At 35.6% G+C, this 25415-nt stretch overlaps 1 protein-coding gene across 10 annotated transcripts in view; it reads left to right on the top strand.

The window, feature by feature from the left end:
* CDIN1 (CDAN1 interacting nuclease 1) overlaps positions 1–25415 on the top strand; it is a 130784-nt gene that overhangs the window by 6498 nt on the left and 98871 nt on the right. For 5 of the 10 annotated variants that reach the window (XM_074868182.1, XM_074868183.1, XM_074868184.1 and 2 more), the window contains exons 2-4: positions 19578–19623; positions 20480–20544; positions 23796–23856. In XM_074868182.1, coding sequence (XP_074724283.1) covers positions 19578–19623; positions 20480–20544; positions 23796–23856 — 172 coding nt within the window. Of the gene's footprint in view, positions 1–19577; positions 19624–20477; positions 20545–21142; positions 21193–23795; positions 23857–25415 lie in introns of those variants that run through there. The other 5 variants (XM_074868190.1, XM_074868187.1, XM_074868192.1 and 2 more) reach the window with 3 other exon arrangements.

The following is a 25415-nucleotide window of genomic DNA, read 5'->3' as shown; positions in this document are numbered from 1 at the left end:
TTTAAATGATCTGGAGCATATAACTAGAGCAGCTGTGAAAACAGTAGAATGCTTAAAGTTTTGTATTTTTTCTTCTTTTATGTCAGACTTCAGAGTAAACAGTTTTACACTACTGTTTGGTTTCGTCTATTATATGTAGCAAAAGCCTAATATAATTTAAAATTTGTTATGTACTTGAAGCTGCATTTAACCTCGCTGGTAAACAGATTGATAATAAGAGATGAGAAAGAGGTCTTGGCTCATTATTTGAAAAGAAAATTAATATACATGTTTTCAGAAATAACCTACAATAAAATGTAGCATATTCAGAATAATCTTCAAATGAAATAAAAATTTACTATACAAAATAATTATGTGAGCTCTGAACTGATACTGTTCCCTTTGGAAAGTTGTTCTCGGCATTTGAACCCCTGGTAGGATATATACTGTAAGATATTACAGCTTTGATAGACCAACCCAGAGGACGGTACAGGGTTTCTCTTTTCAGAGAAAAGCCTTAAAGAAGTTGTAACTGGTTGGATTGGGTATGCCTTGCTGAAAAACTATTTGCTTATACTATGACCCTAAATACGAAGGATATTAATCCTCCCCTGTAATACCAAGTATACCAGCTAAATCACCATATTACTCAGAAGAACTTTGTCTCCCCTGTTATTCATTAGATTAAATGTAAGATACTTATTTAAAAGCTAGCCATTGGTAGCAGTGGAAGCTTTCAGAGTAGAATGGAAAATACAGTTTTGCTCAGTTTTGGGGCTTTCAAATACCAACAGACAGGGTTTAGACAGAAATGTCTTATGTCAGCACATGTAAATTCTAAGTCTTCAGGACATGGGTGCCTTCCGGATTTGTTTGGAAGATGGAAAGAGGTTCTTTTAATTGTTTGCATGTTATATATTAACTAAAAAGTAGATGACGTGTAAGTACATGTCAACATGAAAGTTAATTTTGCAGGAAGTCCATTGTAGTTTTCTGTTACAATTCTTATAAGTGTAATCATCCTCTTCCTTACAAGCATTCCCACATATGTTGTCCATCCTAGCAAAATGCAAAGTTATTTTAAAGGTTAGTCTTGAAATTTTGCTTGAAATACACAACCAAAATTAAAGTTGTACTTTCTGAGTCCTTGAGTACTAAGCCTCTTCCCTCTCTCTTAACCTTTTCCCCTTCCAATACAGAAAGTGCTACCATATGGGAGTACAGTTCATTTTATAAAAAATTAATCACACAAAATATGACTTATTACACTTGTGAAATTAATTTTGGCTGAGTAAAGGGAAAGCCTTTTTGACCTTGAGGAATTCATACAAACCACTTAGAAGCCAGTCCTATATCCTTTGAAGATTTGATTGTGAAATACAGTGATTGGAGGAGGCCTCTTAAAGCAGACGTGGAAATTAGTTCCTTATAATTTGAAAATGCATTCTGAGTTCTGAGTCAGTTGTTGCTGTGTGTTAGGTGCTCTTGTATAATATAAAAGAAAAGAAAGAAAAAGAAAAAAGAAAAAGAAAAATACAGAGAGAAAAGAGAAAAAGAAAAAAGGAAAGAAAAAGACAAAAAAGAGAAAAATACAGATGAAAAAGAAAATGCAAGAGGAAAAAAGAGAAAATAAAAAAGGAGAAAAAAGAGAAAAAAATGAAAAAACAGTAAAAGAGAGAAAAAGAAGGAAAAAGGATAAAAAGGGAAAGGAGAGGAAGAAAGAAGGAAAGAAAGAGAGAAAGAGAAAGAAAGTGAAAAAAGGAGAAAGTAGTGAAAGAAAGAAAGTGAAAGAAAGAAAGTGAAAGAAAGAGAGGAAGGGGAGGAAGGGAGGAAAGAAAATAAATCCTTTTATATGTCAGAGCTGGAGGAATTGTCTTGGTCACAGTGTACATTACTGTGTTGCTTCTTGAAGTTTAATTTGATTGTACTTTTTGCCATTTCACAAATTCAGTGGTTGTGATAATCACCAGTAGGATAGAAATATAAGTCTTGTGGCACTGTTTGTTCTAAGTATTTCATTCTAAAGCAAGCTTGGTGTCATCAGACAGACCAGCAGATGTCTGTAGATTTAAGGGACAGATTATGGTGGTTGTTAAGGAAGGATGAAGTGGAAGTTTTAACGCTGACCATATGTGCATTTTAATTGACTTGTGGATTTTAGGATACCATTATATTCATGTTGCTTGTACTTAAGGACAATGATGATAAAAATGGTAATTCTTGACTGTATTTCAGAAACAGTTCCATATTGTATCATTCTTTTGAAGCCTGCAAACAAGTCTAGTCTAGAATTTTATGAGCAGAGGGGTTTTGCTACATCAGAGGGGAAAATATTTTATTCATGCGTTGGTTTTTGGACAATCATATTCTGGGCTATATTACAATGGCACGATAAATTGCTGAATACACTGTCTGCTGAATATGACCTCACCATGAAAAATTTGATGCATTAGAGTAGGAAAGGTTGGAATATATCAACCTTAGCTGACAAGAGACTTTGAATTTTGACCTAACACAGATGACCTTTGTGTGCAATAAAAGTGAGTTTAATCTCCAGGTCAAGGTTGAGGTGAATGGTAGGGCAATGTGGATTGGTTTGTGCTGGCTATGGCTGTATCACACCTAGCAAGCAAAGAAATCCAAGGTCTTTGCATTTCAGAGTAACCAGATGCTTATTTACCTAAACTTTACTCATATCTGTTATACCACCTTCAAAAACTGTGCTGTACTGTAGAGAGTGAACTCTTCAGCAGCTGTGCACTAACTTGTTTGAAGCTCTGTGTTTCAGAATAAGAACTGTGAGGTACATATATTCTGGTCCTATAGATCATTGAATAGGTAAGCTAAATAAAATTTCTCCTCTAGCATGCAGAATAAAGACTGTCAAGTATATTGCCTTGCTATGAAAAGGGTGAAATCTAGAAGCTTTATTTCTTTGACAGCTAACCTGTCTTTGGAACATCGGAAGTTTATTCTTAAGTGGCTTATGCTTTTAGGAGGAACACAATTAAGAGAGCTCTGATATGTTTCACTAGGCAAATACAAAGAAAATGGGTCCTTTTGAGCACTCCCTTGCTGTAAAAGGTATTTGATCAAAGAATCTAAGTTACAAAATGTTTTTGGGGTTGTCTAGGTTACATAATAAAGACGTATAGATGAATTTAAATAAAAGATTGTCGTGTTTTATAGTAGTCACAAACAAAATCTGTCTTTTAAACTGGCTGGTGTTCCAGGAGTGCTATTTTGCTAACATACTAACAGTACATGCCCTGAATACTTTACACAGATAAGAGTGGTAGTGGTTGTTGAAAGGAGGGGGAAGGAGGGAGTTCTCTTTAAATCAGCCAGGAAAAAAAAAAAAGTTTGAGACTAATGGAAAGAACCTCTACTCCTTTAATAGAGCCTGCAAAATATATTCTCCAGGACTGATCAGCTCTGAAGGCTCTAGAGGTTTGATGATTGGAATGGCAGGAAATCACGCTTTCAGGACATAACGAATTGACTAGGCCATCCATCATTTGTTAGCATGCGCTGAAACACTGGGTTTGTGTGCAGAGGTCTGTGATTTAGTAAATACTTGGGAGATGAATAGAGCTTACACACAAGGGAAGATATTGCTGTCCTTCAGCAGCCTTAGACACAGATCCCTGCTGAGAAGGCCGTCTGACAGCAGCTCATCAGTAACTGGCCTGTCACAGTCAGTGATGCCCACCAGCCATCCCCAGTATATTAAATGCATTTTTAATATCTGCTTCAGTAGATTTAATGAAGAAAATTTAGTTTCCATACTCTGATCACTGCTTCCTCAAGTGTTTTAAAGCATTGAGTGAAGCACTTCAAAGAAAGGACCTGTGCTGATACCTGGAGGAGTTGATTGAAAATGAAAGTGAAACAGAATGCAAACAGGAGTGTTATTATCCAAACAGTTTCCTTAAAGCAAAACAAAAAGGTTTGGAAACAGCAGTGATCTTCTTAGAAACAACTGACCCTCCTGCAGGGGGACCTTATGCAGCAGGCTGTACAGCACCAGAGATGCAGTGCTGGGGAAGGTATATGCGCAGTGGTTCTGTTCAGTTTGGCTGGGCTTGCCAAAAGGCATAATTGCATTTCCTCCACTTTCAGATGTCAGTACTTGAATCAGATCATCATTCTGTGTGGCTTTCAGAGTCCTGAGAGGAGGGTGGCTATGAATGGAAGGGATGGAATAGATCACATTTTTAATAACTAACATAGGTTTTGATTTGGTTTTGGCATTTTTGCAAGGGATGCAGTTGGTGAAAATCAGCGTTCCATGGTATTATTTAAAGTGATGTAGGAAACAAATAATAAGTCGCAATGGAAAATGAAACTTCTGCTATTTTTATAATTTAGCAGGTCATTGAGAGTTACTCAGTACCAACATGCTGCTTGTAAGGATTGTATGGAATTATTTTTTCAACTTTGTAGCAAATGATAAGATCTTTTGCTGTCTATATAGATAAACTTCATAGTTGTTTGAGTTTCCTGGGAACTTCCAGGGAAAACTTCTGTTTACATAAAGGCAAATATGTTGGTTTTCACTTTCTAACGAGATTCAGTGCTTATGATACTTACTTCAAGACAGCAAGACAAACAAATCTATTTTGTGCATTTGAAACATTCACTTCTTGAGCTTTTTTTCCCTCAGGAATCCATTCTGTGTTCACAGAAGAGAAAGCAAGTGCCGAATGAGACCTATAAATTTGATTCTTGTATGTGTCAAAACAGTAATGTATTAAATGCATATTATTATAAAAATTTAAGACATGTCCTAAACACTTACATTTTTTTAACACAGGACAATATTAAATAATACATTTTCTTGTTAGCATCTGTTTGCTGTCATTGTTGGCAGGACCTGTGATTTATTACTTAAATTAATGACTACAACCATTTTGGTCCTGATATATGCCTCATAGCTTATCACATCACTTAACAAAATAACGTATATGCTTCTATGAGAGTCATTTTTAATTGTTTATTCCTTTAAGTTCCTGGTGAAAATACCGTATCTGTTTGCAATGTGAAAGTCTCAGAAGCTTGTATTATACTTTAAACTGAGTGAAATAATGGTAAGGATTAATTTCTGTAAGAATACGGAATACAGTAACTGATCTTACAAAAATGGTGCTCTAAGACAAGCCTGATAGAGTATTGTTAGAAAAAAAGAATGACAGCATTGGAAGAGGAGTGGAAAAATACTGCTCTGTTTTCTTCAGATCCAGTGATGGTTAGAAGCCTTGTTCATTTGTTTGACTAATTGGTACCATACAAGTAGATTTCAAACTCCCATTGGCATGCTAAGATTTCACGCTCTATCATTAGTTTTCAACTTGTATTTCATGGAGTCCTTGTTGTCCATGGACTTCAAATGAAGAATTCAAAGCAAATGAACTTCTTGTCAGCAGGCTTAAATGTGCCAAACAGGAATCTCTGCCTGTTGTGGGAAGAATGTTTTGGTTTGTGAACCCCTTAGGTTGAAAACTTCGGTTTTGTCAGCAACTAAAGCATTTTTGTCTATCTTATGTTTTCTTTTCATACATGTTTCTTTTAAATTCTAGTGTCCATAATGTTTTGAATGTGGTAGTGATATGAATGGAATGTATTATCCCTTCCAGTGGATGCTCCAGGATATCCAGTAGCCTGATTGAAAGTGGCAGTCTCATTGCTTTATGCTGGACAATTCTTGAACTTCAGTCCCCTGTTTTATCTTTCTCATCTGAATAGGATATTTAAGCAAGTGTTGCTGTCCATCCAAACTGTCAAAATGGCTTCAGGTCAGGATGTGGTGCTGAAGAGGACTTTATTTTTGGGTGAATGTCCTCTATTTGTATATCTGTATCTAGGCCTGCAAGGTCTTGGAAGCATTGAGAGCACTGATAGCATTGATTCCCAGATACCCCCAGAAGCTTCAACACTGAATAAAAAGGTCCTAAGATAGCACACATTCTTCTTCCATAGAAAGCAGAATGTTGTCAAATATTTCTTTGAGTAAGACCCATGTGATAGCAAAGGTAGTCTCTTGTGTAATGCAGCCTGTCTGAAACTGTTTCAAAGACGATGTAAAAACTGTGACCAAAATAGAGGCAATACTCACTCCTGTGACTGAGTTAATATAAAGGGTCTTTTGGAGTTCCTCATTGTTAATTGAGGACCCAGACAGCAATAAGGACACCACATATCTCTCTCCCCATTTGTGGTTGGCTAGGACATGGCAGAACTTGTTATCGGTCCACTATAGATACTGGTAACATCCAGTTTTTTATTGCACTTCTGTGAAATGCAGATACTCATTATGAGGCTACAGCTGGTGCAAAGTACGATAACTAATAGCCAGAGAGTAAGTATAGGTTCCTACAGATGAAAAGTCTATTGAACGTTAGCCATTTCCAGCATTAATATAAAATACATGTTGTCAGTGCAGCTGTCCAGTTCTCAATACAGCTGAGCAATGTGTCTTCCTAGACAAGCATTATCGTGGATACACAAAATATAAAAAGATAAAAATAACTCATAAGCTAGATTTCTGATTCTTACAGAGCTTAAAAAGGAAGATTTGCTTTGACTAGTTAGCAGGTACTCCAGTAGGCCAAGCAAGTTCTATTCCAAATACAGTGTTTAATGACCTCATTGCAATGAGTTAATCTGACACAAGAATATGTTTTTCTTCATCCTATTATTAGAAACAGGAAAATTTAATTATTGACCAGAAAGAGAGGTCAGACTGCGTTTTTTATCTCATTTGTATTGTGTTCCTTTGACATCAGTGGTCTGAGAGAGAAAAAGGAAAATGGTCTTTTATGGAATAAATGCATGGTTTCAGTCTAAATATTTTTCTAGCTATATCTATCTGTTTGGTATGTCCTCTAAGTGCAGAGCATTTTTTCCCAAACAAATCCCATTGGTTGCCCAACAACTATTACCCACAAACTTCCTGCTTACACTTTTTGTTTTAATTTACTATTTAGACACAGACTGTCAGTGACAGGTGATCATTCATTATTATTTTTGTGGGTTTGAGGTTTTTGGATAGAGAATTTTGTCTGTTTATCTGGGTGCAGATGCTTGCCATTCTAACACTTTAAAGCTCAGTAATTTAAAAATATTCAAATGTATCAGCTACTATGTAGAAATTAATATTATTTCTATGTAGACAGGTTTGGGTTGGTCAACATGTATCACATTAATTATTTGCTTTAGTTGATTTTATAATTCGTAGCTCTTTAGTCTCTTAATCAAGGATATATATACATCTCAATGGAACTTTGCATTAATGAATCGGGATGTTTACTGAAATAACCAGTTAAAATATTAAAATATGCAGTGGAAAGCAATGTGCTTAGTTTCATGTGCTTCTGAATATTAAATGCAAGTAAAATCCTATATAGACATGGAGCCATTTGTTATATTTTACTATATGAAGCAATAGCTGTGTAAACCTTAACCTCGTAATTTTGCAAGTTCCACTTTATCATGTAGCTGTAAAAGGTAATCAAAATAAATCATGGAAGATGAAGAAATATTTTCTAGGGCTTTCTGTATGCTTTCAGAAGTGGCGCTTGATCCATGAAATTTTAGTAAGCATATTAAATAATACAATATGATGTGCAACGTGTCAGGTCTGATAAATTATTTTGTATAGGACATTTATACAACATATGGTGAGCTGCTATGTGAACAGCTTAATGACTAAATTATGTTAATCTTTCTTGCCATATTTACTTTTCATTTAAAAAAACGGCGTTTTCAAATTTTTATTTTACTTTTTTGATCACGGGTAGATATAAGAAAGGTGTAGGTCATCTCCGAGAAGCCGTGACAGTGATCCAAGGTTCCTCAGCTGTGCAGTGTACATAACACAGATGTTGGGAGAGTCATCTGTCAGCTATGCCTCTCCTATGGAGTTAAAGTTCTAGGGGGAAAAGAATTCGACACAGTGCTGTCACTGTTACATTTTCACAATAGAAGAGCATGCAAATATTCAACCTCCTGCTTAGCAGTAGTGCCCTGTCTAATGTCTGTGCTAGTTAGAATAAAAAAATAGTGGGTGCATCTAGGGCTCATAGATCTGACAAAGGTCATGCTATGCTGGGCATTTGAATTGGAAATTGTCTGGACTTAGATTTTATAAAGCTCCCACTGTTGTCGGGGAAAATTTCAGCAGGGTTTTGTCCCTAGAGAGGCCTCTTAGGCCTTTTTCTGTCCTATGAATGAATTTAGATGTGAGGGTTTCTCCTGCCTTAAAACTGTTAAGTTCATTTTGCATACATCCCCAGAGAGAAAAACTGGCAGATGCTTTTGTCTTGGAAGTGTTTAAAAGAAAACTGCAGAACAGGAACAAGGGAGAGAAGGGGCCCTGTGTGGAGTCCCAGAACATTTTGGAAATGGCCAATATGCAGTTTTCATCAGTACTAAGGCGGGGCGCAATATGGTGCCTGTAGCTCACTAGGGAATATGAATGTTGATTAAGCATACTCCCAGGCTTTGAAATCCTGAAAGCAGTGTCAGAATAATGGATGTTGAGCAAATGTCAAGCATTTGTTAATTTCTCTGTTATTTGGAGTTTATCTACCATGATCAATCAAATAAACTAGTGCTTCTCTGTTGTGGCATGTGTCATTGATATGGTGATTAGGTGGCTAGAGAGGCCTTCTGCCTTTTTTTTTAATCCAGGTAACAGATTACATATGAACAGCCATAACTTTAAGTTAAAGATTTGTTTGCAGTTGGTTTAGTGGAAAGTGGTGCATTAACAAAATACTTTGGGGTACTGAGAGAAAAAATATTTGCATATCTGCTCTGCTAAAAGTTACATTCATGCCATTTTTTCCATTCTTGGCCTTGAAGCTTTACTGTTGTGGGGAAGGAGAAATTACTTCTAAATGAAAGAAGAAACTTTTACTTATTCTTAAAAGAAGCTTGAAAACAAAGGATATCCACCCCAAATTAGTATTAATTTATGGCTTAGCCCCCTTCTTCCCTCTAAATCTTCTAATTTCTATAAACTAGGTCTCGACATCCCTATTTTTGATTGGGAAACATATTCAGATGCCCATTGGTTAAAAGTGGAGGGGGTGACTGAGTCTGTTACAAGAATAGACATGCTTTTGTAAGAATATGTCAGAAAAGTTGTTAGTTACTGACTAACATGCAGAAATCTAAACAGTCCAATTCAGAATATTTTTTTCTCCAACTTCTCAATTTCCACTGTCTTCTGATGTCCTAGTTCTGCTAATTTGCCGCTCTTAGAAGTTAGGTAACATACAAAGACCTGATATTTAAATGTGAAGAATAAATAAAAGATAATCTGAAGGAAAAAAAGGTACTGTGGACTTTGCTGCTTTACTGTAATATAGAGAGACTTTAAAAGGATAAAGTTGGGATGTTTTGTGTGAGGCCTTTTTGAAGGCTGCCTGAAGGATGTTAACAGTCAAATTCCACTGAATTCCAGTGAAGTTTAGTTACACCCTTCTCATGGATTTTATTTTTTTTGCGAAGTCTAGTCCTTATGTGCTTAATGTAAAGACAGCAATGTATATTTTTATTATGTTTTTGACAACTCCCAGAAATTTAAAAAGTGTCAGTGAGTCATGCCATATGACTTGATGCATGTTGAGGTAACTCTCAGTTTATTTTAGAATAAATGTTTGATGTTGAACTAGTTTTTCTTCTTCCTTGGCTTCCGCATTTATTTACCGAGGCCTTTGGGCCCATTCTACCAAGACTGGTCAAATTTTGGTGCTTAATGAAGGTGATGCTATATGGTGAACCTAGTTTGGTGCGTAAGAGTTCTCCTGGAAACCCAACCTTTTCTGCGGCACTGCAGGAAGCAAAGCATATAGTCATTGTACAGATTTTCAGAGCAGTGCAAAGAACACCAAAAATTAAATCTCTGGAAAGAGGAGGAAGGGAAAGGAAAATCCTGTTGGTAGGAGTAGAAAAGAAGGTTAGAGAGGTTTTCGGATAGAATAATGTAATGTTGTGATCACCTCTTGTCAAATGTTCCCTGCATATTGCCTGCCAGTTGTAGGTAGACGGCTTTTTTAAAAAGAGTGCTGGAAGACCACTAGTAAAAAGGAACAGCTCGATTTCCTTCTTAGTGCATTTCTGCCATCTTTCCGATGGGAAGTAAGTAGTGGAATGAAATTAGTTTATTCCCTCTGTGACACAGTAAGCTGTACCCCTGGGGCTGAAAGTAGACTTTGTAAATATCTACATATATGGTATAATAACTTAGAGATACAGGGCAAAGTACTGCACTGTTGACTAGGTAGATAGACAAGAATTATTCTCTTTTTTTTTTCTTTTGTTTTCTAATTACACGTAGCTTTAAAATAATAAACTTTTAAATGATAAACACTGTATAGGGCTTAAGACTAAAAATATCAAGGGGACTATCTATAAATGGATTAATTTCTTGCCTTAAATCTGTATTGTACCCAAAACTGGAATTTACTTAAAACTACTCTTCTGTATCATCCATGTTTGATAGAGCTAAAATTCTTTAAATTGTATCCTGTATGGGAAACATTAATAAGATTGGATCCTGACTTGTTTAAGGAATTGACAATTTTGATTGTATTACTGGAAGCTTTCTTGACTTTAGGTGTTCACTTTCTACCCTGGAGATAGGTATGCAACAGTATGTGTGCTTGACATGTGATGCATGCAAATGCTAAATACAGTAGCAGCATGAGGCAAGTGTCATTAACAGTAATTTATGTAATGAAAGCCACCTGGCTGTCTTTGTAATTAATTGCTTGTAAATAATAAATTTAAATATAATTTATAGTTTTCTAAATTTGATTATATATTTTTAGGAGCAAATTGTTTAAGGGTGTTTGGGGATTTGTTTAGTTTCAGATTGGCACAGATATGCTTTTTACATACAGCCTAATTTTTTAATGTAAAATGAACAGTCTAATTAGCTTCAAATTGCCATTCACTCATAAAAATAGTTTTCTAAAATTAAATTTAAACATCTTGTTTACACAGGACAATATAGCTTTGAATAAAAAAGAAGTGATAGTAGAGTAGTTTTCCCCTTTCTCCACAGTCAGGAAATTTAAGATTTGAGTCTGAAAAATTTCCCTTGACAACGTATTCTATAATCTGATTCTTTTCCTGGGGGGCAGGGATGTAGCACGATAAGAGTTAACCAGACAGAATGAGGAAGATGTACACAAAATGAATATATCAAATAGTTCTTTCCAGTAATAGCCTACTAAGTGAGTGCTTTTTCAATGTATGGACCTTGGCCCTATCAAGAGGGCAGATAGGAAAGGTGAGGGATAAATCCCTGGTTTAAATTGTAGCTTCTTTGCCTTAACTGCTTGTTGAGCTCCATTGCTGTTGCAGCCTAGGACTATCATTCTTTGCACAGCCGTGATCAGATAACTACAATTTTTGTGTATTTTTGTCTAATGGTTCAACATTTAGATTGTGGTACTCAGAGAAAGACTTAAAACTTGCAAACATGTTTTCTGTATAATCTTAACTGAAGTAGATAGAAATAAAGTATGGATGATGTACAGTTAAGTGCAAACAAGGAATTTGCAGAGGTTTTGCTTTTTTCTCTCAGTCTCAGGTATGCTGCTCTATGCCACTGCTTTGGGGTGTGTTCACTGATTCTTTCCTGGACATTGAGAAACTTTTCTTCTTGCTAAGTAACTTGGATTCATTGAGGACAAGGACATAGCAAATCATCTCCTTATGTTATTCTCAAGCATTGCTTTTTTTATTTAATTTTCTGAGAAATTTTGTTGGCAGAGTTAAAAGGAGAATTTTAGAGAATACCAGGAGATGGAGATGTGGAGGACAAGTACTATGGTTATCAAGGTGTATGTGGGAGGCAAACCGTATTTGACTCCTATGAGTTTCTTTTGTTGACTCCCTGACTAGATGATCAAAGGGTACCAGAGAAGTTCTGGTATGTGTAAGGTGAAAAGATTCAATAGTCATTAAAGCCTGATGTCAGAATATTTTAGACTTTTAATGTTATGTTTTAGCACTCACATTGTAGTTTTTAAAGCTGTGTTGTGAATATGTTTTGGTTCTGTATTGCATCTGAAATTATTTTTCAGCTTGAAAATTGAACCTTACAAAATAGTTTTATGTTTTTATGGAAAAGACCTTACCTGAAACATGAGTGAAAGAGTATTTACTTACAAGGGTCTCTATGTGGGTTTGACATTTAAGTAGGTTTCAAACATTCATGCAACAAGCACTGTGCTGTCTAACTCTGGAAAGAAAAAATATCAGAACAATATCTCAGGCAAATTACTATCTATTTTCTGTACTTTCTTACAAAGACAATAAGACCAAAAAATAGTTTCTTTTCATTTGGAAATACCACTCTTCTGTTCCTGTGTTTTCAGAGTTCCATTTTTAACCATAATATCTGCCAATGTTTATCCACTTTTAAAGCATAATGCTGTTCTTCTCATCATAAGCATATATATGAAAATTGGAAAAATAGCATCTTTTTTCTGACTTCTCTTTTCATTTGGGGCACTTGATCAGAAATACTCTGTAGTCATTTGAATATGGCATATTTTATGTTACACTTTTATTACTGCTGTTGAAACTTAGATTTTTGTGGTGTGGGTGAAAGGTTGAATTTATCTCTAAGATGGAAGATAAAGCTAGCTCTAAGAGGAGAGCTAGCATTATTTTGTGATCATTGCCTGTATTGATAATTTGTATTTACCTCTGCATTTTATTTTTTTCATGGCTGATACAGATTGTTCATAGTCTGCAGTTGTTTTAAAATATACTGGCCATTACAACAGACACCAAAAATGAGGTGTCTACAGGAAGAATTGGTGCCCTGTTCTTAAAGGAACTTCTAAGTCTTTCTAAATGAAAAATCATTCAAACAGTATCTAATACTGGCAATTTTCCTCTGTCTGCTGCTAGAACTTATTGGCCAACTAGGTCAGACATTATTAAAGTTCAAGTGGCCCAGTGGGAAAAGTAATGGCCTTATGCTACTATGAATTTTAAATGCTGCCATTTCTATGTATTGCACCATCATCTGTTCTCGCACATCACTAAATTCTATAGAAGTTGTGGGACCAACCAGTGTCAAGGTCATAGAAGTGATGACTCTTCTCAAGTAGCCTTCTCGGAGCTTTGTCATACAGTTATTCTCAAAACCCTGGCTATAGGCAGCAAAGTTGTATGCACATGCCTGCGTTTAATCTTTTTATTATCATTGGAGAGTGTAAGCCTGCAATGCAGGATGTCTTTTTCCTTGGACTCTTTACTTTTGCTTTTTATTTTTGATCCTACCAAAGGTATGAAATCGATTTTGATGCAAAGACAATTTTTAGTAAGTGATTCATATTCAAACCTTTTGAGTTGAACTGTTGTACAGCTTGTTGAACTGGATATCGGAGAATTTCAAAATTGATTAGGGCTATAGTTCTTCAGATGAGCTTGAATTTTATCTTGATTTTAAACGTGATCGTACTAAGTCTGAAATGAGCATACCAGCAGGTACTTCTTGTCATATAAATATATATTTATTTATTGAATTTTTCCCCAACAGCACTGAATTGGCTTTGTAGTTCCCAAAGTAGTAGCTACTGATAATGTTTCATTGTATGGAAGTCTTCTTATGAAGAAATAATAAAACTGTTTTGTATCCTGAACTTGAACTGATGTAGCTGGAAAGCTGTAGCATTGGAAGATAGCCACTTTACAGAAATTACTGTGTTGTAACTATAAACTTAGGTACTTTTATGTTACTTAGTTACTCCAATTCAAACTCATATATTGATTTAAACACATGTATTCTCTCTCACACACACATATAGACACATATATTGATTTAGCTTAAATTGGTAATTCACTGACTTCTGATGAATCAATGTTAGATTTGTGAATGATAAAGTACAAATGTGTACAGAGACAATAATCTGCTTTTTGAGAATTTTCTTTCAGAGGAGTGACCAGAAGCATATTAAAACTTCAGGAAAGATTTTAATATTAAAAGCTGCAGTGAAGAGAGGTTGAAGCCATAACTATTCTAGAGGTCAGTGAGTCTCCCTCCCTTGTTCCATGTTCTGCAGTGCCTGGATGCATATAAATGTACTGGTTCTCAAGCTTTGGTAGGCCTTTGTTATTCCTGAGCATTCCTGGATCCTCATGTGGAACCATTCAGACTGCTAAGGAGCCTTTTTCCTGTCCTGACAATCCTGACACATAGAAGAAATTCTGAGAATCCGCTAGTTGTCACCTCCTCCCAGGTGCAAGGTTCATCATCAGACGAGCTTTAGTTGGTTTACAGGTATAACTGTGGTGCTTGCTAGCCTACATCCTGCAGTTCTGGGAAGCCATGGAGGCTTTAAGCATCCATTCATGTGTTACACATTTGAACCAATGCTGCTAGATCTATTTGAAATCCATTACTGACAGAGCTTTCAGAAATAAGAGCATGTTATGGTTAGCATGTGATAAGCAGTATGGAAACATTGGTTGCTTTAGGAGTCCCTGTTCCAAAGCGTTTGCAGTACAGAAGATGAGAATTAAAAGGCTGTTTGGGTTTCTTTCATGTCTTTGATAATGTAACAGGAAAAATGTATTTTAGACACACATTCTGGAATTTCAGGATGGCTGTGAGGAGGATTCCCCTTCCACCCCCATTCATTTAAATTTGTCAAATAGATATATATATCTTTCCTCACATAGATTCTTAATCCCGCATGGCAACACCATGCAATTCTAGCCCTAAGTTGTATGTATTCCTTTTATTTTAAAGCTCAATATTGCGTTAGTAAAAATACTTTAAAACTTATACCTGGAAAGGGGAACTTCTTTTCCAGTTATTAGAAATAAGAGTGTCTTGCTGTCTGTTTCAGAACATTTCAGAAAGGGATATGACTAGCACTATATACTCACGCTGGAGACTGTGGAAGGAAAGAAACAATTTCTCCCCCTACCTGAATTCCTACAGTAGCCAAGTGCAGTGTTGTATGCACTTCCAAGAGAAGGTTTGACACTGCTGCTTTGGGATTTCACATGTAACATGAATTTTGGAAACACAGCTCCTGCCCCCACACGCAGTTTTTTAACCAATATATTTACCGTCTTATCAAGGTGACATGTTCCATTTTGTGAAAGGAAAGCAATGAAGCAGTGTTCTTTGTAGATTTCATTTGTTTAAAAAAAATGAGGCTAGTCTATATATATATTTGTCTCATGATGGACTTTGCTTTCCTCCTGCTTGTCCCCACTTGTGTGAATAATTACTGGATTAAATACTGCAGTTCATATTTACTCTTGACTTAATTTTTTTTTGTACAGATCTCCCTAGATACTCTTCCTCTGTTCCATGGTAAAATACATGAAATGTAAAGCTTTCTATTTTAGGCAAAACTGTGGAGTTAAGGGTGAGGGATAGGAAACTCATTTTAAAATTAATAGCTGAAATAAGTGAAGGTTTAGGTTTTGTACCTAAAATTTTATGTTTTCATGAGTAAAGTAGAAAGGTGTAAGTTTTATCCCTAAAGAATGAATTATTTGCAAGGTCTGATAATATAATATTTGCAGAAGTTGTCATATTTGGATTTTCTCCTGATGAGGCTGTAGTAAATATCAAATATTAAGTTGGACAGCACCCCAGATCTTGACTAAATCTGATAGCCTGCTATGTTGAGATGATCTGATCCAATTAAATTCATTCTTACTAGCTGTTTCTTGGCTAGAGTTTTATATCAGCTCTAGTTATGAAGCACTGATCTGCATCAGCATATTATCTGTTACTAGTTTATATATGAATACTCATTGCAAAGCAAAACATTCTGAAATACTCTCCAGGGATGATAGCATTCCTCCTCTACCAAATTCTGGGATTCATTAGAAGAGAATGGTCTAAATTTTGTTCTTATATATTAAATGACCATAAGGCATATTCTTTTTCCAGCACCAGACTTGCAGTTGTCTTTTTAGCTTGACTGATGTCTAAGTTCTTAGAGATAATTTCTCTTATCTCTTGTTCTGGTCTGACTTGGGTATCCCATTCTAAATATGGACTTTGATATCTGTAATATTTTTTTTTTTAATGATAAGCAATTTTTTATATCTTTATATAATTTTGAACCTAGAAATGACTTTTTTAAAATAAAAGTTATTTTCTTTTTAAAAAGTGGGCATTTTTAGCAGATTTTAGATTTCACAGTTTTCTGTCTAAATCCAGTTATGTATTGACAAGAGCACAAAATGCATCAGGCATTCAGATGGAAGTATGCCACTGACATCAACACAGAGTAACAAAAGGTAAATTGATTCATTATGGATGCTGGTGTACAAGAAAAAGAAGGTATTTGAAGAGTGAGGCTGGTTGCTTTGAACAGAGCTCTGGGAGTTAGATCCATTACCATCTGGAATTGCAGAAGAAAATGTTTCCATGAAAATGGCTGCTACAGAACTTAAGAGAAAGGTTTGCTTGTTTTCCTGGAAAATAGATTTAGTTCTACAAGGTGGATAACAAGTTAATTTATTATTTATTTAAACTAGGTAGTACTCAGAATTATGAGTCTGGGTTTTTTTGTTTGTTTCAGAAAATCAGCAAATCTGTACCTTGGCTCTGCAGCTGGTTCTCTACAAAAGAGCTTGCTCAACAGAAACTTGACTATATCCCTAGCCTTGCATTAAGCCATGAGGCTTACTATAAAGTTTATTCCATAAGAGGCAATAATTCAGCACTGAAATTTTATTTTGAATAAAAGGTATTTTCAGTGTTATGTTTGTTTTCCTGGATATCTCAGCTATATTATTTTGTCTGCTCATTTGCTGCTTTGTAATCCTGTATAGAAGCATCAGAGGATGGATGGAGCCCTAGGAATTTGTCTGCTCCTGTGGAAGTAATGATAAGTTACATGGCAGTATCCCTGCTGTCAGTATCAGCAGTTGTGATCGTGCTGTCTTGCAATGCAAATGCACGTTCATGACTTCTGTCCCCTCTCCAAGTGCACAGCACTGTCTTTTTCAGAGCTTTCTGAAACCATGACGTTTCAGTTTTCTGTCAATGGCATCTTGCAATAGATGCTCTAGCTGTGTTTTGAGGAGCTATTTCATTTTACTAGGAAGTTGTGGCAATGGAATGTGTCAAGGAAACACTGAGTGGCAGATAAGTGATTTTAGTGTTTTAAAGGGGAACTGTGTTAACCAGAAGAAACATGGAAGCAGCCATGTGAAGATACAAATCCACTTGTCCTGGGGAAGGAGAAGGATCTGGTAGTAAGGCTGGAAATTCTTTGAATAGTGCTATTGAAACAATTCTCTTTATCACAGTCATAATGTTTTTTTACTACAATCCAGTATATATCTAACTTGCTCAGTTACTGGACTGAATTTTTTAGTGTTCATGGACTAAATGATCTGAGCAGTTGGAAGCATAGGAGAGGAGCATTGAACTAAACTGAAGGAGACGGACAAAACCCAAGAGCACCAGGGGAACAAATAAAATGGACAGGAGTCAGGAGTGTGAAGAGAGAGATAATGGTCTTAATTCTTTTTGATCTGGCAGTAGGTATACTAGGATAATGGTACAGTAAGTACAGTAATCATACTGGGAATAGCCTAAAAATACGAAAATTGGTATGTCAGTGGGAGAGAACTCAAACCAGAAATTCAGTTAAATGCTATCCTGTTTTGTTTTGGTTCTTTCCACATCTTTTCTCTAAATTCAGTTCTACCATTATGACCGTGTAAATCTGCCAGATAATAATAGTTACGTGGCGAGCCATTAGGGAGCCATATGTCTCCAACTTATTTATAGCCTGCAGGGTTTTTTTTAAATAAATCAACTTGAAATACCTTAGCTTTGCATATGTATATAGCCTGTGTAAGTATATAATCTTAATTTCTTTCCTTTGTTCACCTTCTAATGATTACATGTGCATGTTGAAGGTTGCCACAGTTGAATGGTGCACCTTTTGGGGAGGCATTGTGGTACATATCTCCTGACCTATGAGTCAAATGATGTATATTTAAGAATATTTAAATTCTTTACTATATTATAATTTATTTTTCTGTAATCCCTGAATTTTATAAATCTGTATATTAGTTGATATCATTTTTGTACAGTTTTAACATTCAGTCAGTGAGTACTCAGGGTGAACATTCTCATGTGTAAAATACCAGAGATCAGGCTCAGTTTACTGCTGTCACACAGATGTTGCGCTGGGCAGACAAGCCCAAAATACGGTGTTACAGCAGAGATGCTGGAAGCACAGATACAGATAAGACAAACTAGTAAGCTCTTTATATAGCACTGCTTTAATCTAGTCGCTTTGTTCCTGATGCTTCAACGGGCTGGTTTAGAGGTAACTTTTTTTGTGCTGCATAGACATACCATCTGTTTAAGCCTGAACAAACCATTTAGTCATTCTGTGCCTCAGTTTTCCCTTTTGAAAATGGGAGTAAGACTTCCTTATCTTAAATTAGTATTTCTGAGGTGTGAAAATCACAAGAAGGGCCATTTAAGTATGGAAAGAATATTTACATTTAATGTACGGATGATGTGATACAGGTGTTAAATTCACATACAAGAAATCTGGCAGAAGAGCAAGACTTTAGAGATTGCTGAATCTTTGAACTACTTACGCTATGCCTTAGGAGGTAAATTCACAAAAGGAAAAATGTTAATTATTCATAATGCTTTGCTGTACCATAAAACTCGATTTATTGAGACTGTAATTTGTTCAAGTTGCATGTAGTAGGAAAATATATCAGGAGTAATTAATTGTATTCAGGATGTGATGAGGTAGATATATCCACAGAGGACAATTGAAAACAGTAGCAGTGTGGTATTGATTGCCTTTCAGAGGGGAAAAAAAACTCTTGTCCCATTTCTAAATGTTAACAATTCAGAGAGAAAAATTCCCACTTGGGAAGAATGCTTTCCAGGTTGCTTCATTGCCAGGTGTTTGACATTGAGTGGAGCTTTAGATGAATGAAGCTTATGGCAGCTTTTGGAAATGACCGACTCCGGGGAATCTCAGCTTCCTGCTGTGAAAGTTTCTATTTTCAAAGCACATCAGTTTCAGTGGGAATGTTCCAGTGGTCCCATATGCTACTTCTGACAGAGGGGGAAGTTTTTAACCTGAATATGAGACAGCTACTGAAGAGGTTCCCTTGCTGCTAACAAAATGAATTTCAATATGTTGCCAGTGAACAAGCGGCATGTTCCCAAATGCTGATAGAATTTAACGCCATCAATTATTAATGGAAATTTTGCTTTGTTTTCCTTTTTGCCTGTTCCCTTTTAACTCAGCTACCTGCTCCTGATAGGACTTTCTGGGTTCTGAAACTGAAAAAGGAATCACCCATACAATATGCTCGTTTGCTTTGAAACTCTTGCTATATTTTCCTCCCCTCCCTTGTACGCTCTCTCCTTGACCTAGCAGCAGGAAGCCTTTGTCTGAGGTGTTCATCTGGAACAACTTTTCCACACTTGTTTTCATGTTCTGTTAGATTACAGGGCAGCAGGCCTACCTTTGAAGCTCCCTTCTCTTTTGTTTCTTTGCAGTGCACTCCAGTAATTAACTTTGTCCTTCTTTTATTTGTTCCAGTCAATCGCAGTCCACTCTGCTGAGCATCTTCTCCCAGGAGTACCAGGTTAGAAGTTTTCTCCTTTGTGAGGGTTGACAGGTGCCTAATTGAATGATGAATGTCCCTTTATTTCTTTGTAATTGAACTGCCAGCTTTCTGATTGGTTTGGAGGATGTTCCCTTTTCCACATCAAGCACCGCCTGAGTCTCAGTGGATGGCTGCCAAGCCTACCCATCCATCTGTCTAATAACATCTACCCTTTGCTTATTTGGTGGACCTGTAATAAATTATGCTAAACCATTATTATTCTGACAATAATAATTTCCCTGTGTTGCGTGGTTCCATGTGCTAAATGTTTGCTGACTTGCACTGTCAGTGCTGCTTTCCATTGCTGACAGAGATGATGATAAATGACCATTGCCGGAGTGGCAGAAGGCAAGAGAGGCAGAAAATGGAGTCATTTATCATGAGATGACAGGTGTCAGTCAAGTGGCAAGTCTCTGTGGAATTACTTTTTGTAGTTTTTCAAATAAGTTGTTTTTAAGCAATGTTCTTCCTGGTTAAAAATGCCAATTGAATTGTAAAACTAGAGTGCACCAGACTTAGATGGAATTGAATTGAGGGAAAATTAATACAAAGGTTGAAAGAGAGAACAAGCTTTTCTTTGCCCTCTGCAGCCTTCAGTAAACTTATTTAGATTCAATTATTGTGACCTTATTGGCTTTTACATATATGGTACATTGCAGTACAGTCCGAAGACGTTCAATTCAATAGGTAGATTGAATGTCATTTCTGTACAGAATCTAAAAACATAGTTCAGTTTATATATCAAAGTGTAGCCAAGGAACATGTGTTTGGGCAGTCATGATTTCTGTGTTTTGATCTATGACACATTTGTAAAACTGTTTTTTCATTTTTCTAGAAACAAATCAAAAGAACACATGCCAAGCATCACACTGCTGAAGCTATTGAAACTTACTACCAAAGGTATGACTGCCCCACCCCGGATAAGAGTATCATTATAACTACTAATTGTTATGGCAATTATGAGTAAATTCACTTATTAGCTTATGAAGCTAATTTTCTGTAAAAATAAAGTAAAAATTTGGGATGAGGACTACAGAACAGATCACATAAAAATGTTTTTCAGTTAAAATGCAGAAATTTTTCAGCTTTTGGTCAGTCTGATTAAGAAAGGGCTCTAAGTAAGGATAAACAAATATTTTTTGCAGCGCATGTGATAGTATTTATTATATTGCCTATAGTTTGTAATTACAGGATTTCTGTGTCAAGACTAATATAGATGATAAATTCCTTAGGGCAAGGGAGCTTGTTCTGTTACAGTTGCTTGTACTTTTAAGACAAATCTGTGTTACGTTACAAAAAGTTGCATATTAAATTCATGCATTGCCAGTTAAAGCATTAATTTTTAGATCACTGCTGTTTTATCATCAGAACTGTCAGAAATAGCTGTTAAGGGATGATGAAAACCTTTATGTCGTTTTACAATATTTTACAATTGTTTGCATCTCAAGCTAATAAATTGTATTTGCTACACCTTATAGTTTGTCTGTTACTTCTATAGGCTAAAAATATTGCAATGACATAATTGGGGCATGCTGATAACTGGTAAAGGTATGCAATTAAAATATTACTTTGTAGACTGACATATCTGAGGAGCTTGCATGGCAAGTGAGTTCATACTTGTGATTATAGATGTCTGATATTTATGCTTAATATTAATCTGTATGAATCAGGAAAATAAACAAAAAGCCTTCATTTGTAAACAATTAACTGTGCTTCTGCAGAGTCATATGTTTAAAACCTAAGCACAGCCTGATTATATCAGACAGTGGTTCAGAATATCTAGTGTGAATTGTGCTGTTTGGGGGGTTTGATTTTCTTTTTTTTGTAGTTGTATGGTTCTGCAGAAATTTGTGCTGGATCACATTGCACTTTTCCTAGTGTTGATGCTTGTTTAGGAAGGTTATTGGCTTAACATTTTGTTGTGTAATAACCATGTATATACAATACTATTTTCATTTACTTTTCACTAGCACAGTTTCAGTGAAGGGCTCCATGTTAATTGTAACTGCTGTGTAAATAACCCTTTTTTAGAACATATGTATCATTTAAATCACTTCTATGATGTGTTACTAGTTCCAACAACTTAAACCTGTAACGTGAGACCAAATTTTGCTTTATGCAAAGCAGCAGTTGTATTGGTGTCAGTAAGGTTGTAGGTATGATTAAGTTTGGCTCACATCAGGTAGGAGGATTTGGTCTCCTGTTCCCTTCTGTACTGTCTGAAGTATGATAGCAGTACATAACTAATGCATTATGTATGAAGCTATATGGTGGTGATAGGGAAAAATCATTCTTTATGCTATTTCTGGGTATTTCATATTGCAGATGTATTAACATGGCCGAATAAAATGCACATGTTTTAAAATCAGAGATGTTCTGGTTAATAGTTAGAAAACTCATCTCAATCCTGTTTTAGTAGATTTACTGTGTAGTATGTTTCGTAAGCTACAGGGGCAGACTACTTGAGTCAGAAGCCAGTTTGAAATGCTTCAAGCATAAACATGACAAACATGTCTTCTTCTCTACTCTTCTGCAGCATCCATCTTACTGCTGTAAACCCCAGACTGTGTGGTGTGCTCCTTTCTATTCCCACTGACATACAAGCAGATAATTGTGCTCCCATTGCCTTCCTCAGTCAGAAACTACCAATTTTTGAAGGTAGTCATTTCCAGCAGTCCCTGTTGGGTGGAGTAGTTTCTGCTGCTCTGCTGAGACTTACTAGTCTTAAATTTAGGCAAACAAGAAGGTAAATTACAAGAAGGATCAGCAAGCTTTTCAGAACGGTATTGCCGTCATCATGTGAGACCTGTTAGTCCATAATAGAATTGCCAGTAGCATTAGAAATATCTGACAGAAAATTACTCCATTGTCAGCTGTAGCTATGCTGTTCCATCAACTAGATGTATGTTTTAGAACATTAATCTCAAGTTAATCTTCCTGGTTAGGTATTTTGCTTATGATCTCTCCTTTTTTTCCTTCTATTGTAAATTTTCAGTGTTTAAATATACACGAGGTATCTTGTTTTGTGGTTTTTTAAATGTAGAATTGAAATAGGCTACACCAAAATCATTTCCTTTATTCATTAAGCCTCAGAATAACTTGCAAACAAAAAGCCCTCTAATCCTCTGTGAAGAGGTTTATGTAAAGGTGTTACACCCATTCCACAGAAAGGTAAAATGATAAAGAATTTTAATATCTGTAACTAATGAGCAGAAGAGTGGTCTTCTGATGGATAGATAATGATGGAGCTAGAAAGGCTGTGGCCTTCTAATGATGTCAGTAATGATGTGCTATACTAATACAGATAGGATAAACGAGCAGATTCAAATGTTGGTAACTATTGTTCTTTTTCATATGGCTGCAAGCACAAAGGGGCTTCCAATAATATAGCTTGTTCCCATCAACTCCTGGGAACAGGTTTTAGGCATTGTTGAAGTAAACATCAAACAGTGAAAGTAACAGAAGTAAGGAAGGACAGGTTGTGTGAAGCAATGGTCAGAAACGTCACCATGTATGCATACTATTCTAATATCCTTAACCAGAAAAAATAAGCCTTTGCCATTGATAGAATAATGACTTTCTATTCACCTGTATTGGATCCTAAATGTTTCTTCTTTTATCTTCTCTTTAGAATATTTATTTGATTGTTAAACTCTGATTTCACTAAAGCCTTTAGTATTTAAACTACTGCCCAGTTGATAAAATCTGGATTAAATTCGAGAATTTATGGTTTTGTGCATAGTAGTGAATTGAATAAGATGTACAGTGCGCCTTCATAGTTGTTGGAGATCATGTAAAACCCAAAATCTTTACTGTGAATAATAGAGGTTTATTTTTCTGTGATGCATCTTTAAGTAGTACAGATATAATTTATTTGTATGTCATTAAGCCAAAAATTTTTTAATTTATTGATTTATTGTGGGTTTTTTTTACCAGTGACTTAATTGAGATTTACATATCTTTCAGATGAATAGGAGACAACCCTGGAGAGTTAGTGATTGTTTAAAAAACTTACTTCCTAAAAGATTTCCCATTAAATACTCTGTACTGGGGTGTTTTCCCCCAAATGAAAGAAATTCACAAGGGATACTGACATGTATAAAGTGGCCTTTTCTTGCCACTGCAGAATTACCTGGCTTTGTCTTATCTAGGTACCTGAATGGGGTGATGAAAAATGCAGCTGCCCCCATATTACTGGAGTTGGCCAATGAGGTAATCATCTTTACTTTTTTCTTTAATCTTCCAGTGTAAAACCTAAGGAGCATATCTATAGTGACTTTAGTGAGAAATGTAATTAACCTAAAAAAATTGTTTCAAGGCACATTAGACATTTAAAATGGTTCCCCAGTCTGTTAGTGCTTACAATAATTAGACAAAAAGCCCCATTTATTAATAAATCAGTTAATGTAATTAGTCTCTTAACTTCAAGGCAAATGTGTAATAAACTCTGAATTTGTATTTTGCTGGAAATTTCAGACAGACCATAGGTCTTTAATGCACAAACTTAGTAAAAATTCTCACATTGGTTAAATGGAGTTGCATCAGTTTTACTTGTATTTGATTCCTTGTTTTTAATAACAAAACTCACCTAAGATTTTTTTTAATAATAGGAAGGGTTAAAACAGTTCATTTTTCTGACTCTGTTTATTTCTGTTCATACGGATTAGAGGATGGCTAATGAAAACTGCTTAATATAAAGCAGTTAAGCAGAATAAATTCCTCAGCATAGCCATATCCTAGAAAAGCTGGTGTATGAGAAGTTAGGTACAGTTGCCATTAAAGTCTTGACAAATGCATTGGTGCTGTTTATTAACTAGAATATGAATCTGCCTTGGGTTGCAAGGTGTTATTTGCATTAAAAACTGCAGTATCTTAAAGAAGATGTAAAAAGTTTCAAAGAGTGGCAGTGAGCCTCCTAGAAAAAAATTGATGAAATATCTACCCCTTAAACTCTGAGATATTTATTTACAATAATAATAACAACAATACAATAGCTGATATTCCTTGGAACTGCTTATGCAACCCTCAAAGGGATAGAATGAAATGTATGCTGGTTTGCGTTGCATTTTAATAGAAAATGTAAGAAGGAGGCAGAAAATGAGTGTTTGCATTAAAAATGATATGGCACTATGAACATTAAGCGCTGCAATAGCAGCAAGTTCTACATGTTACGTTAGTAAGAAAAAATGGTTTCTCTCTCATGTACATTGCTGCAGCCAGTAAATGAGCGATTACCTATCAATTACTGAAAGGTTTTAATGGTCTGTGAAGTGTCCACATATCCTGATCATACAGTTAGCATAGAATAAAGGATTTATTTCATATTAGCGGTAATGTGTAGCTTCTTACATTTCTGGAAAAGACAACTCTTAAAGTAGCAAGAATAGAATGTACTTTACATAAATAAGTACAATCTTATTAAGAATTTAGGTAAACAATCCAATTCATGATATATGGCACCCATATTATATGAGAACTGTCATAAAAATATTTCAAGCACAAAGTAATATATCTGTTACTGGTTCTTTGTATATTTTTTCCCATTGATTTAGAGATGATGCATATAATTTCTGACTCTAGTGAGCATATCTTTGTTTATATTATACTAATGCATTTTTGCAATTCAGATCAAAGATATCTGCAGTTCAGAAATAAATAAAAATTAAATCTAAGAGAAAGGGGAGATATACAAAGAACTTATCTGCTTCTGATTTCGTAGTAGCAGGTATATGAGAAAGGCAATGCATTTTGTGACTACTGCCTAATGCATT

Source organism: Strix uralensis, chromosome 4 (assembly GCF_047716275.1).
Source record: "Strix uralensis isolate ZFMK-TIS-50842 chromosome 4, bStrUra1, whole genome shotgun sequence".
NCBI lineage: Eukaryota > Metazoa > Chordata > Aves > Strigiformes > Strigidae > Strix > Strix uralensis.
This window is presented reverse-complemented; position numbering and strand designations above follow the sequence as displayed.